This window comes from Manis pentadactyla, chromosome 9 (assembly GCF_030020395.1).
Source record: "Manis pentadactyla isolate mManPen7 chromosome 9, mManPen7.hap1, whole genome shotgun sequence".
Lineage (NCBI taxonomy): Eukaryota > Metazoa > Chordata > Mammalia > Pholidota > Manidae > Manis > Manis pentadactyla.
This window is the reverse complement of record NC_080027.1, coordinates 15,082,455-15,097,161: the sequence shown is the minus strand read 5'-3', so window position 1 is coordinate 15,097,161 and position 14,707 is coordinate 15,082,455. Positions and strand designations below refer to the sequence as shown.

General features: G+C 43.5%; 1 protein-coding gene across 5 annotated transcripts in view; it reads left to right on the top strand.

Annotated features, from left to right (window-relative positions):
• The window catches only part of LOC118932320 (isoaspartyl peptidase/L-asparaginase-like), a 39,579-nt gene extending 25,257 nt beyond the window's left edge, over positions 1–14,322 (top strand). Inside the window, exons 5-8 of one of the 5 annotated variants that reach the window (XM_036925748.2) lie at positions 3,215–3,333; positions 4,089–4,199; positions 4,603–4,851; positions 13,807–14,322. In XM_036925748.2, coding sequence (XP_036781643.2) covers positions 3,215–3,333; positions 4,089–4,199; positions 4,603–4,808 — 436 coding nt within the window. In that variant the 3' untranslated portion in view covers positions 4,809–4,851; positions 13,807–14,322. Of the gene's footprint in view, positions 1–3,214; positions 3,334–4,088; positions 4,200–4,602; positions 5,281–12,094; positions 12,257–13,803 lie in introns of those variants that run through there. The other 4 variants (XM_036925739.2, XM_057506994.1, XM_057506995.1 and 1 more) reach the window with 4 other exon arrangements.
• The last annotated feature ends 385 nt before the right edge of the window (positions 14,323–14,707 follow it).

The following is a 14,707-nucleotide window of genomic DNA, read 5'->3' as shown; positions in this document are numbered from 1 at the left end:
TAAAATATACAAAAACAACCATATTCCAATAAAATATAAGGAAATTGAAATGAAACAAAAATAATTCGCCTGACTTGTAGGAGATTTATATGTAAATAATCCTAAAACCAGTTTATAAAAAGCTGTGTTTCTGTTTATTTGTACATCAGCATATAATATCATTTGAAGAGAGATGTGAACAAAATCAAACAGCATAGTGCTATTTGCAGTTTGCTTTGTAATATACCAGCATCACAATGTGAAAGAAGATATTCCACAGGGATCTAACATTAGATGATAAAAATGATGGTGATAAGTGATTGTGATTTATATGATCAAATTTAAACATTTGGCAGTGTCTTCTGTGGTAAGTATACCATGTAACCCCATATAGCATTTGACTGTGGTAACGTCAAAATCACGATTCATTTCCAAACCTAAATATTGCTCTAAGAATTGTATTGATTATTTCAGTTGCTACTGCCTCAGCAGAGCAAACCTTCTCCAAATGAAAATTTAAAACTTGCTAAGATCCACCTTGATTCAAGAAAGGTTGTCTTATTTGGCACTTAGTAGAATGCATGTTGTATGGAAATGTTGATTATAAGAGCATACTGCCCCTTGAAGGCAAGGCAAGTTAATTTTATGGAATGAATACATAATTTATGAGTTATGTGTGTGTGTGTGTGTGTGTGTCTTTTTTCATGCATCCAGCCATCACCAGCTGGTCAACCAAGGACCCAGATGTGCACAGTAGTAATCAAGTCAGCATTGATAGTTGGTCAACTTTCAGTCATGTGAAAACTGTATTATTACAATATTTTTCAAGGTACTTTTATCCCACTAAGAGAGTAGAACATACGATAACTGGTAAATATTAAACAAAGGGTGTGTGGGCCTCCATTTGCATTTGTATTCTTGCCTCAACTCTTGCAGATGTTGGGGTGGACCTGGCACAGCCGTGACAGAGAGCCCCTCTTTCATTCTCTAAAGTGAGAAGTGTAAGATAAATTCTAACCGAAATAAGCAGGCGATGAGAGGCAACAAAAGGCCAGGCAGTTTATTTGAGTGCAATCCCGGGCGAGGTTCAACAGTCTGCGATAATACAGGCTGGGGAAGTCGCGCGCAACCAGACAGGCGGGGAGTTTTTAAACAAGGTAGGGGGAGGCAGAGCTTAGATTTACAGTGGCGCGAGGATTGGCTAGCCTAAGGCACATTTTTCAGGTTGGGAGGGGGCAGCAGCCAGGTACTTTGGCACGTCATCATTGTCCGACGTGCTCAGCCCTCCCTCCGGTGCCTCCAACCTTACAAGAAGGACGATTTTTCTGTTCTCATTTGCTCTTCCCTGACTATTAACACGTTTGGGGATTTTGTGTTTGTTTATGGGTTTGTCATTCCTTTCTGTGAATTTGCCTTCTTTTGTCCTATGATAGTTACTCCTCTTCAGCAATTTTGTCCCCTTCGGATCTCAAGATTTCTCCATTAAAATAATTTTTCCAAGTCTGTTTTTAATCTTGCTTCTATTTTGCTTATTTTCTATTTTGCTTCTATTTTGCCATATGAATGGGTAGTTTTATTTGTAATCAAATATGCGTCTGCCTCGTCAGTATAATATGTAAGACTAGAAACTTAGAAGGTATTCTCCACCCTGAGACATAGAGCCACCTAGAGTTTCTTAAGAATTTTGCTTCATGTTTTGTATTTCTTTCGCCATTACATTTCTGAGACGCACCCATGTGTTGCATATAGCACTAGCTCATTCTCATGGCAGTATAGTACTCCACTACGTGCATGTATCACGGTTTATTCTGCCTTTGGTGGACATATGTGTCGTTTTCAGTTTGCTATTATTACAAACAGTATTGCTATGAACATTTTTGTACACTTTTTTGGTGAACATATCTTCACGTTTCTGTGGGACAGAAATGCAGGAGAGTAATTGCTGAGTCAGCTCTGGTAGATGCTGCCAACTGGTCTTCCAAAGGGGTTTCACCCATCTACACTTCCAGCAGTAATGGGTGAGATTCCAGCTTCTGTGTACCTGTGCCCACACCTGACTGTCTCATTCTAGCCACCCTCATGGATTGTTCTAGTAGCATGGAGCACTGGTGAGTTGGGGTAGTGAGAAGAATGGTTGTTTTAAACCTTAACTCATATTGTGGCATTTCTCAGCTCAGACTCTCCAGGGTCTTCCCATCTTACTCAGAATAAAAAGCCCTTACGAAGCCCTTTAAGTAATGTTCAAACTGGAACTTAATTTTGAGAGCAAAAGGGCAACAGGCATATGACAGGCCTGTCCTGGGGAACCAAGACATTCGGTCACCCTGCCCGTCAGGGTTCCCTCACCCTCTCCCTTGCTCTATTCTCTCCATCCACAATGGCCTCCTTGAAGCTCCATGAATGTAGCAATCATGCCTGCTTCCAGAGCCTTCTCCCCAGCAACCTCACCCCCTTCCAGGAGGCCCTGTGTCAATCAGTGCTCCTGTCATCCCTCCCGCACGCTGCTGCAGCTGTCAGCATCTTTGTTGCTGTATAAAACGAGAACCTGAAACTGATTGCCGTTAGCCTCTGCCCCAAATGTAGGCTCCTCGGGAGAAGGGACTTTGTGTAGCTCACAGCTGTCCTGGCACTTACAATAAGGCCTCAAATATAGTCCATTATAGAATCGGGGTAGTGGGTGTATGGTTGTTCCTCTACACTTTCTTCAACCTTTCTACTTGAAAGTTTATAATCAACTGTTAGGGGCAAAACTAACTTATTTCATCTTTACAGCAAGCACCGCGAAACGGGCAACAGAGTCTGGATGGGCAGCATCTGCATTTCGTGGAAGGTTGTCAGAAATGCGGGATGCTGGGTCCCGCCCTGTACCTTCCAGCTCAGGACGTCCGGGGTGGGCTCAGGGATCCTGATGCACGCTGAAGTCTGAGATGCACTCCATTTTTTTTGTCCCCATTTTATAGTTGGGGGAAAGGCAACCTCGAGAATAAAACTGTCAAGTCCCAGAGCTGGAAAATGGTGCTGGATTGGATGTACTCCAAAGCTGAGGTTTAAAGGAAGGCCTGGCAATCTGACCTATTGAGCAGAGCAAACAGGCTTCCTTTGCTATTCCTGTGAGTCACGAATGTTGAAATGAAAAGGTGTCCCGTTTGCTGTGAACACACAATGTGGGTATTTAAGTGGTATGAAGCCGCATCATGACTTGGGGGAGTGACTTTTTTCTGTTTTCTTTTGGCAGAAACTTGGGAACTGTGGGTGCTGTTGCCTTGGACAGCGAAGGAAACGTGGCTTATGCAACCTCCACCGGGGGCCTCGTAAACAAGATGGTGGGCCGCGTCGGGGACTCGCCCTGCATAGGTGGGCTTGGTGGGTGACTCCTGCCTCCCTCCCTGCTGTCCTCAAGCTCTCGTTCTCACTCCCTGCCCTCCTTTCTCCATTTGCCTCCTTCCTGGCAGCAGCCACAGAGCCTGGGAGTACAGCAGGCTGGAATGGTTTTGGAGGGCACCACTTTGAGGTGTTTGTGTCTGGTGGGCACCTGGTGTGTCCTGGGGTGCGTGTCTTTGGGATGACGTGGGGAGGAAGATGGGGCTGCTTAAGTTGCCCCCAGGCTACCCCATGATGCCTCCTCCTTCTTTCTCTGTAGCCCCCATTTCGACTTCTTCAGACTTACTCCCAAAGCACTAAGTACATGAAACCTCTTCCCGGGCATGAGCTCAGATTAAGAAACTAAGGAAACTGAGAATTTAAGTTTGCAGTTACTCGATTTTAGTGGCATGGAAGGGCATTAACATTGAAGCACACTGCCTGGTCCCAGGGTTGGGTGAGTGGTGCGGTGGGGTGGTTGTATGTGTTTCACCCTATGCACACCCAAAGATGAGCTTTGGGACAAAGGAGAGGCAGTCCTGTGGCTGCTTCATGAGAGGTCAGGCCTCGCCCCAAGGCTCCCTGCATCCTGATTTCTGGCCTACCTTTGCATCCCAAGGTCATGGCTACTGACCATTGTCTACACTTTGACACTCTTTGGGATATAATATTGATACCGCAGTAGACTTGTAAGACATGTTTGAATTTCTTGACTGCTGCTGCTCAGAACCAACACTTTTTCTGAGCAGGATCTGGAGGTTATGCCGACAATGACATTGGAGCCATTTCAACGACGGGGCATGGGGAAAGCATCCTGAAGGTGAATCTGGCCAGGCTCGCTCTCTTCCACGTAGAACAAGGTACACAGAACACATTCACAATGTCCGAAGATGCATGACTAGGAGTATTTGCGAGTAGGTGCAGAAGTGCATCCGTCTACTTGTTAGCTCCAGAGGATGCTCTCAGGTCATTCACACTGTTTGACTCCTGTTAGGATCTGGGGAGGAGCATTTAGAATAAGTCTGCCTTGTGTATCTGGGGGGCAGTGGAGAGCCTCGGAGCCCGGCTGCAGGAGAAAAGGCGACTCCACTTAGGCTGATGCCAGGCCCTGTCTCAGAGGCAGGAGGGGGCTCCCCTTTGAGGCATTCAAGCAGAAGCCATTTGCCAAGTCTTTGTTACCTAGCTCTGCTTTTTCACGCTGCAGGTGACCTTCACATCAATTCCCTCCAATAACGTGTTTTCTCAACTTTTCCTTGTTTTCAGGAAAGACATTAGAAGAGGCTGCTGACATGTCGTTGGGTTATATGAAGTCAAAGCTCAAAGGTTTAGGTGGTGTCATCTTGGTCAGCAAAGCAGGGGACTGGACAGTAAAGTGGACGTCTGAATGCATGCCCTGGGCGGCCGTGAAGTGCGGCAAGCTGCACTTTGGAACCGACTGTGATGACACCAGTGTCACTGACCTGCCCTGAAGTCCTGCCCTAGGAGGAGCGTGTGCTGGATGCTAGCTTGGAGGTAAAGTCCAGTTTCCTCGTGTGGAGGCTGAGCTTCATCAGTTAGATGTAGACATGGAAAAATTCTGCAGTCTGTTACTCGTTTTGTTGCCTTGATCAATAAGTATCTGAATGTTGGGTTGGGTTGGGTTCAGTTGAGGTCAGAATGATGAGAGAAATGCCCACACTGAGGTCAAAATATGGTTAGTGTAGATGACAAGCTGTACTCAGCCTTCTCGTGAACAGTCCCCACTACTGTTCGTTAGAAAGAAGAAACGACATGTTCGTAACATGACAGAAACAGCCGCAGAGCAGGGAGTGCCTTTTGGATTGGGAGCCTCCCAGCAGTGGCAGATGCAGTAGGCTTGGCAGGAGTGTGGGATCCAGAGGAGCCCAACCTCTGGGGTCTCTTTGTAGCAGACTTCTCTGCAGGACCCAGTGAGGAGCAGCGTGGGAGGGGAAGGCCCCAGTGGGGGCATTTAAAAGTAAGAGGAAAATACCAAAAGCATTCTTCAATAAACTAGAGCAAATAGTTCTAAAGTTCATATAAAACCACAAAAGACCCCAAACAGCCAAAGCAATCCTGAGAAGGAAGAATAAAGCAGAGGGAATTATGCTCCCTGACTTCAAGCTCTACTACAAATCCACAGTAATCAAGACAATTTGGTACTGCCACAAGACCAGACCCATAGACCAGTGGAACAGAATAGAGAGTCCAGTTTTAAACCCAAACATATATGGTAAACTAGTATACAATAAAAGCCATGGACATACAATGGGGAAATGACAGCCTCTTCAATAGCTGGTGTTGGCAAAACCAGACAGCTACATGCAAGAGAATGAGACGGGATTATTGTCTAACCCCATACACAAAAGTAAACTCAAAATGTATCAAAGACCTGAATGTAAGTAATGAAACCATAAAACTCTTAGAAAAAAGCATATGCAAAAATCTCTTGCACATAAATATGAGGAACTTCTTCATGAACATATCTCCCCGGGCAAGGGAAACAAAAGCAAAAATGAACAAGTGGGTCTATATCAAACTGAAAAGCTTCTGTACAGCAAAGGACACCATCAGTAGAACAAAAAGACATCCTACAGTCTGGGAGAACATATTCATAAATGACATATCCGATAAGGGGTTGACATCCAAATTATATAAAGAGCTCATGCACCTCAACAAACAAAAAGCAAATAATTCAATTAAGAAATGGACAGAGGAGCTGAACAGACAGTTCTCCAAAGAAGAAATTCAGATGGCCAACAGACACATGAAAAGATTCTCCACATTGCTAGTCATCAGAGAAATGCAAATTAAAACCACAATGATACATCACCTCACACCAGTAAGGATGGCCACCAACCAAAAGACAAACAACAAATGTTGGCGAGGTTGTGGAGAAAGGGGAACCCTCCTACACTGCTGGTGGGAATGTAAATTAGTTCAACCATTGTGGAAAGCGATATGGAAGTTCCTCAAAAAGCTCAAAATAGAAATACCATTTGACCCAGGAATTGCACTTCTAAGAATTTACCCTAAGAATGCAGGATCCCAGTTTCAAAAAGACATATGCACCCCTATGTTTATCGCAGCACTATTTACAATAGCCAAGAAATGGAAGCAACCTAAGTGTCCATCAGTAGATGAATGGATAAAGAAGACGTGGTACATATACACAATGGAACATTATTCAGCCGTAAGAAGAAAACAAATCCTACCATTTGCAACAACATGGATGGTGCTAGAGGGTATTATGCTCAGTGAAATAAGCCAGGCAAAAAAGACAAGTACCAAATGATTTCACTCATATGTGGAGTATAAGAACAAAGGAAAACTGAAGGAACAAAACAGCAGCAGACTCACAGAACCCAAGAATGGACTAACAGTTACCAAAGGGAAAGGGACTGGGGAGGATGGGTGGGAAGGGAGTGATAAGGGGAAGGGAAAGAAAGGGGGCATTACGATTAGCATGTATAATGTGGGGGGGCACAGGGAGGGCTGTGCAACACAGAGAAGACAAGTAGTGATTTTACAGCATCTTACTACGCTGACGGCCAGTGACTGTAATGGGGTTTGTTGAGGGACTTGGTGATGGGGGAAGTCTAGTAAACATAATGTTCCTCATGTAGTTGTAGATTAATGATACCAAAATAAAAATTTTTTAAAATCATGAGCAACTTTTTCCTGAACACATCTCCTCAGGCAAGGGAAACAATAAAAAATGAACAAATGGGGCTACATCAAATGGCGAAGGACACCATCAGTGTAACAAAAAGACATTCCACAGTATGGCAGAATATATTCATAAACAACTCATCTGATAAGGGGTTAACATCCAAAATGTATAAACAACTCATATGCCTCAGCACCCAAAAATCAATAAGCCAATCAAAAAATGGGTGGGGGACCTGAACAGACACTTCTCCAAAGAAGAAATACAAACGGTCAACAGGCACATGAAAACATGCTCCATGTCACTAATCATCAGGGAAATGCAAATTAAAACCACAATGATACCACCTTACACCAGTTAGAATGGCCACTATCCAGACTAAGACAAGAAATAATAAATGCTGGCTAGGGTGTGGAGAAATAGGAAACCTCCTACACTGTTGGTGGGACTGCAAATTGGTGCATACGCTGTGGAAAGCAGCATGGAGATTCCTCAAAAAAATAAAAATAGAAGTACCATTAGACCCAGTAATTTCACTCTTAGGAATTTACCTGAAGAAAACAAAATCCCCGATTCGAAAAGATATATGCACCCCTATGTTTACCACCACACTGTTTGCAATAGCCAAGACATAGAAGCAACCGAAGTGTCTATCAATAGGTGAATGGGTAAAGAACACGTGCTACATACACACAATGGAATATATATATTTTTATTTTTTATTAAGGTATTATTAATATACACTCTTATGAAGGTTTCACATGAAAAAACAATGTGATTACTACATTTACCCGTATTATCAAGTCCCCACCCATACCCCAATGCAGTCACTGTCCATCAGTGCCGCAAGATGCCACAGATCCACTATGTGCCTTCTCTGGGCTACACTGTTCTCCCCGTGATCCCCCACACCATGTGTACTAAACATAATACCCCTCAATCCACTTCTCCTTCCCTTCCCATCCGCCCTCCCACACCCCTCCCCTTTTGTAACCACTAGTCCCCTCTTGGAGGCTCTGAATCTGCTGCTATTTTGTTCCTTCAGTTTTGCTTCATTGTTATACTCCACAAATGAGAGAAATCATTTGGCACTTGTCTTTCTCTGCCTGGCAAATTTCACTGAGCATAATATCCTCCAGCTCCATCCATGTTGTTGCAAATGGTAAGATTTGTTCCTTTCTTATGGCTGAATAGTATTCCATTGTGTATATGTACCACATATTCTTTATCCATTCATCTACTGATGGACACTTAGGTTGCTTCCATATCTTGGCTATTGTAAAAAGTGCTGTGATAAACATAGGCCTGCATATGTATTTTTCAAACTGGGATCCTGCATTCTTAGGGTAAATTCCTAGGAGTGGGAGTCCCGGGTCAAGTGGTATTTCTATTTTTAGCTTTTTGAGGAACCTCCATATTGCTTTCCACAATGGTTGAACTAGCTTACATTCCCAACAGCAGTGTATGAGGGTTCCCCTCTCTCTGCATACTTGCCAGCATTTGTTGTTCTTAGTCTTTTTGATGCTGGCCATCCTTACTGGTGTGAGGTGATATCTCATTGTGGTTTTAATTTGCATTTCCCTTATGATTAGTGATGTGAAGCATCTTTTCATGTGTCTGTTGGCCATCTGAATTTCTTCTTTGGAGAACTGTCTCTTCATATCCTCTGCCCATTTGTTAATCAGTTTCTTTGATTTTTGGGTGTTGAGATGTGTAAGTCCTTTATATATTTTGGATGTTAACCCCTTGTTGGATATGCCATTTACAAATTCATTCTCCCATACTGGAGGATGCCTCTTTGTTCTGTTGATGGTATCTTTTGCCATACAGAAGCTTTTTAGTTTGATGTAGTCCCATGAGTTCATTTTTGCTTTTGTTTCCCATGCTCGAGGAGATGCGTTCAGGAAGAAGTTGCTCATGCTTATATTCAAGAGATTTTTGCCTATGTTGTCTTCTAAGAGTTTTATGGTTTCATGACTTACATTCAGGTCTTTGATCCATTTCGAGTTTACTTTTGTGTATGGGGTTAAAGAATAATCCAGTTTCATTCTCTTGCATGTAGCTGTCTAGTTTTGCCAACACCAGCTGTTGAAGAGGCTTTCATTTCCCCATTGTCTGTCCATGGCTCCATTATCATATATTAATTGACCATATATGGTTGGGTTTATATCAGGGCTCTCTAATCTGTTCCAATGGTCTATGGGTCTGTTCTTGCAGGCACAACAACTTCTGTTTGCTTCCACAAACCGTGATCAGCCCAGTTATCTGTCAGTCAAAGCAACTGACAAGAAAAATCAAATATACCTGAGACTGGATCAAGACCACAGAGTGAAAACAAGTTTAATCTCTGCCCGTCCTCTTTCAAAATCCCCCCAAACAATAAAAATGATATTAAAACAACACAGAAGAATAAGGAGTAAACTCAACAGCTGTGGTGGAGAAAACAAAGCGACAACATTTGATTAGAAGTGCTTAAGAATTCCTGGTCGATAGAGAGTGGATGGGATGAAATCTACTGGGAAAGAAACCTAGTGAACACTCAAGTCCAGCTGCAGGAGAAAACGCCTTTAAAGTGAGGAGCTTGCACGCAACAGAGAAGTTAAAGTTTAAGGTAGGACTTGAATAATTATTGAAGCAGAAACTAGGAAAGGATGAGAGTAGAAGGGCATACCCAGCACGGGACAGCTCCCTCACCCCAGGCCCCTCCGTCTTTGCTCACTATGCAGTGTTTCACCACAGAAGACAGAAGTAAATCTTCATACAACTGATTTTCTTTAGCTACATTAAGTTACAAGGTCAGCTGATGAAGCAGAGATAATGCAACATCACAGAATATAATATAGTATCAATTATCAAATGAGCCATGGATGAATAAAATGTCTGAGTATTGGTAATGGCATTGGACACATGCTGTTGAAGATGTCAGAGTATCTGTCTGGAGAAGGTGAAACATTAGGGCCGTCCAGTGTGTTGACACCTCAACTTTGTCTCTAACTGGCCGTCAGAGTGACCACAGTCTTGCCCGTGGTGGGGCTTCTCTCTCCCCTTTGTCATTCTGCAGGTAATGAATTTCCATGCATATAATCACAAAGCTATAAATAGTCTGTTTCCAACATTTATCACGTAGTTTATCAATAAAGGAAGTAGAAAACATTCTAGGTATACTGAACAGGGAGAATTGGTAATAAAGGTGGTGAAAATGCTGGAAAGCAAAATAGGGAGATACGAAGGATGCCCACTGATTAGAAACTGCAGAAAGACACCGCCACTCCTGGAACTGGAAGAGAAGAAGGGAAATGGTGCTGCCCAGACCCCTGGCCGCCGAGGTTGCTGTCGTTGGAACCAAGCTGCCTGAGCAAGAACCCAGGCCACCCCAGTGCACGGTGCCGATCCCGGGGTCTTGGGGTGCTATACACCCTGCTGCTCAGCCGCCGCAAGAAGTGATGTCAAAGGCTGAGTCGTGACTTCTGCCCTCTTCCCGCCTCCAGTCTCCCATCGGTGCCTTCCAGCGGAGACACTAACGGGAAGGCAGCCCGTAACTCAGTCTGGGATATGTGACTCGCAGGCGCTCAGTTCTAGCAATAGACAGATGAGTAGGACAGAGCAACTCTGGGACTAAGAAGGACCCTTTCTGGCACATCACTGTAAACTACAGAATCTTCATATTTTCAGCCAGTTGGAGGCCTATTGTCTGATCCTCAGAAGAGTTAATAACTGCTAACCACTGGTGGCTTGTTGCCCACAACATGGTAAACAAACTTAATACACAAATGTTCTTGAGGCTCTTCAGCTGCTCAGCTTCCTGGCCCATCTCACAAGTCCTGAGGTTATCCGGCTTCCTTCTTCGTGCAGTTCTTCCAAAATTCATCAATAAATCTCTTCAACCTGTTGATGCCAAAGGGTTGATGCTTTCCCCCCAGGCTAAAGATGGAGAAAAATCTGATGGTCATCATCCTACGTGTTTGCAGCTATTAAACCAACCACACACACACACACACACACCGCCCTGTTCCATGGGCCTGTGACTTGCTGACTTTGTTTCTCATTCACATGTGGGGCCCACTTACAATGAGGAGAGTGTACCCCAGGGACACCACACGCCTTACTGACTGTGGGGATGGCCAAGGAGAGCGGTCAGCACCTGGCCTTGCAGCCTGCGTGTTTACTGTGTCACTGACAGAGCTCTAGGCCCCTTCGGCTTCTTCCGCGTCATTTATTTAGTCCTTGGTTTGCCGCTAGATTTGTGTTTGATGTTGCCAGAGCTCTGGGGTGAGGGTGAGATGTATGGTTGTAGTCAGATGTTTAAGACTTTGCATATCGTGGGAAAATTTGTCTGATAAGTTGAGGCTCTTGGTCATAGTCTTTTTCTGTAGAATTCCCCCAGAGAGACTGTGTACTGGAGTAAGTCAGTGGCAGGTGGATCTGGGTGAACGTGACAGCTGTTCTTCTAGTGAACCTATCAGGGCGACATTTTTATTAGGTCGAAGTTATCAAACAGAAAGTCAAAATTGTATTACTGAGGCAAAATGAGTCTGGGTGGGCAGACCCAGCCTTCCTGGGAATGAGGCTCGGGCATCCCGGGAGCGTGTGATGCATTTATTGCAGAAGTGTATTGTGGACATTACGATCCAGAAGTGATGTCTTAAATGTTTCTATCCCCCGTGTACATTTTAACGAGTTAGAGATTTAAATCCTGGAGAAGCCCTGAGATTTCAACCCCAGCCAAAAAGGACACGTGCGCCCAGTGCTGAGGACAGGAGCCCAGCGACCCTGAGGGGCTTGGGGGTAAATAATATCTCTCCCCACCAACCAGGCTCCTCTACTCTCAGTTCCAATGTTCAGTATTTAGGGTTTTAAATTCACACGGACAGTCACTTAGATGGAAAAATGAACTATCAAAAAGTAATATTTTAACTGAGCGAATTCTCAGTGGAACCAGAGCCAAATTCTGCAGCACCCTTTGTTAGCACTTAGGATGAGCAAACATTCCTCACTGGCAGAGACCGTTCGGTTCAGTTTATTTGATCTTGGGAAAGAGGTGATTTACTCTGTTTGACATCTTACACATATTCCTCCTTTTCATTACAGACGTGGAATAACCGACATTTCCTGGCCCACACTGTGCTGGACATTATTCCTGCATGAGTTCACTTATCCTAACACAAATCTATGTGGTGGGGGCCATTATATCACCCTCATTTTACAGAAGAGGAAAGCGAGGCTGGGAGCGCGAGCACCGTGCCTAAATCCCACAGCAGAAACTGCCAGAGCTGACCCTGAGCCCCCCGGCTCTGGGCCCAAAGTCAGCCTCCTCCCCTCTGCTGAATAAATGAAAAAATTATAATGCTGAATCATCCAAACAGTATTTTAGAATTCAAAACAGAGCTCACAACTATGCTGTAAGGATTCTGGTGGGGGTAGCATTGAATCTGTAGAATTATTTGACAGTAGTTGACTTCTTTCAATTTTCTAATATTTCTTACAGGAACAAGGTGTTTGCTTCCATTTTTATAGACTCCCTTTTATATCTGTGATTGAAGTTTCATTATTTTATCCCTAAAAGTTTACATATTTCCACTTATGGATATTTTCATATATTTTTTTTGCTGCTGTTGTTTCTGTTTCCAATGGTATCATTGTTTTCCATGATGTCATATAATAGTAATGGCAGGTGAATAGGAAACTGATTGATGTTTATATGCTGATCTGAAATCCAGTTACATAATGAACTTTTATCAGGTCTAATAGATGTTTTCAGTAGATTATTTTAGATTTCCCTGATAGCTGATCCTTTAGCTATATATAGTGATTAATTCATTGATTTATTTTTTTACCTGACTATTTTCTTGGTTTGAAAAGAATATGTTTAACAAAATGTTTCTCTTTTCTAATAGTCTTCACTTTTTTTAGAGCAGTTCTAGTTCACAGGCAAATTGAGCAAAGCATAGAGAATGCCGATAGACCCCTTACGTTCGTGCATGCACAAATTAGTACTCAGCTGTTAAAATGAGAACGTAACAGCCTGTAGATTTGTAGCAATGACTGAATAGGATAAGATATGTTTGCCCATTATCTGGCCATAGCCAGCAATCAAACAATAGTTGCTGCTCCTTTTATCACCACTGTTATTAGTAGCTATAGAAGCTTTTGCATCCCAGAGGACCTATATGGACTCTCACAATGCTGTTTCCAGATATAACCAGTTCACTGTTATTTAGATCACTCGATTTTTATTGGCCATCACATTTCCCTCCCCCACCATTCTATTCTCTGTTTCTATGAGTTTCACTACTCTAGAGACCTCACATAAGTGGGCTATACAGTATTTGTCTTTTTATGATTGCCTTATTTCACTTGGTGTACTGTCCTTATGATCCGTCCATGTTGTAGCATGTGGCAGAATTTCCTGACATTATAATGCTAAATAAGAATAATATTTCACTGCATGTATGTAGCACATTTTGCTTATCCATTCAGCTATCAGTGGACCCTTAGGCTGCTTGCACCTCGTGGCTGTTATGAATAATGCTGTTATGAACACGGGTGTGCAAATACGAGTTTGAGACCCTGCTTTCAATTCTTTTGCATATACACTCAGAGATGAACTTGATTGATCATATAGTAATTCTATTTTTAATTTTTGAGGGGGCCTCTACACTCTTCTCCTTAATGGCTGCACCATTTTACATTCCCATCAAAAATGCACAAGTGTTCCTGTTTCTCCACATCCTTACCAACACTTACTATTTTCTTTCCCTTTCTCTCTCTCTCTATCCCTTTTTAATTTTTTTTAACAGTAGCCATCCTAATGGGTTGTGAAACTTCATGTGATTTTGGCTTGAGATCTGAACTCATGCAAGTGCCAGGAAAGCAGGCCTAGGTGTGACTCAGCTCACCTACCCGTTCTGCTGCCATCACCCCAAATGAAAAATGGAATCTCTCCTGGATTTTGCCTTCCTGTCTCAAGTCACAAAGCCTTCCCTCTTCCACCAGGCGCTGTGGCATGCGTCGGGCGACCTGGACCCCTGTTGTTCCCAACAAGCCTCAGGGTTTACGCTGCCTTGTCTTCCCTCAGGATTCCTCCTCCAAACGTTTCTTCATGTCAAAATCCTGCATATCCCCTGTGGCCCCCAATATGCCCCTCCGTATACCCAGACTGACTGAAAATTTCCGTGCCTCTCTCTGTGTTTCCGCAGAGCAGTCTGTTGTGGTTGGGGAGGGGGGAGGGCGAGCCTGACTCTGCTGCCGGTACCCTGATGACTCAGAAGTGTGCTCCTTCTATTTGATGTGTAAAACTAAAAAGAGGCTTCTTGTTATCAGTTTGCAGCTTGATTTGATTTGAAATCTCTTCCGATATATTTTGGAAACATTTGTGAGGAAATTCATGGTTGGAGAGACAAGTCTTGCACTTTGCAGTCTTCTCTTGAGATACTGAAAACTACTGATTTCTTTCACTGTTGTCCCACGCTCCTGACCTTTCTCCCTCAACCGCCCAAAGGGGAGCTTGGCATAGCAGGCGTCGTTTTACAGTAACAATGCACCCTAACCAAGGGTAGGGGTTTGTTAATTCATTCATTTATTCAGGGGATATTTGCTTATTCTCTTCTCTGAGCTGGGCGCTCTGCTAAGTAAAGATCAGTAAAACCAAACACTGCCTCCTGCAATTCGCAGCTAAATTCTGGTGGGCCTGACACCAATGAA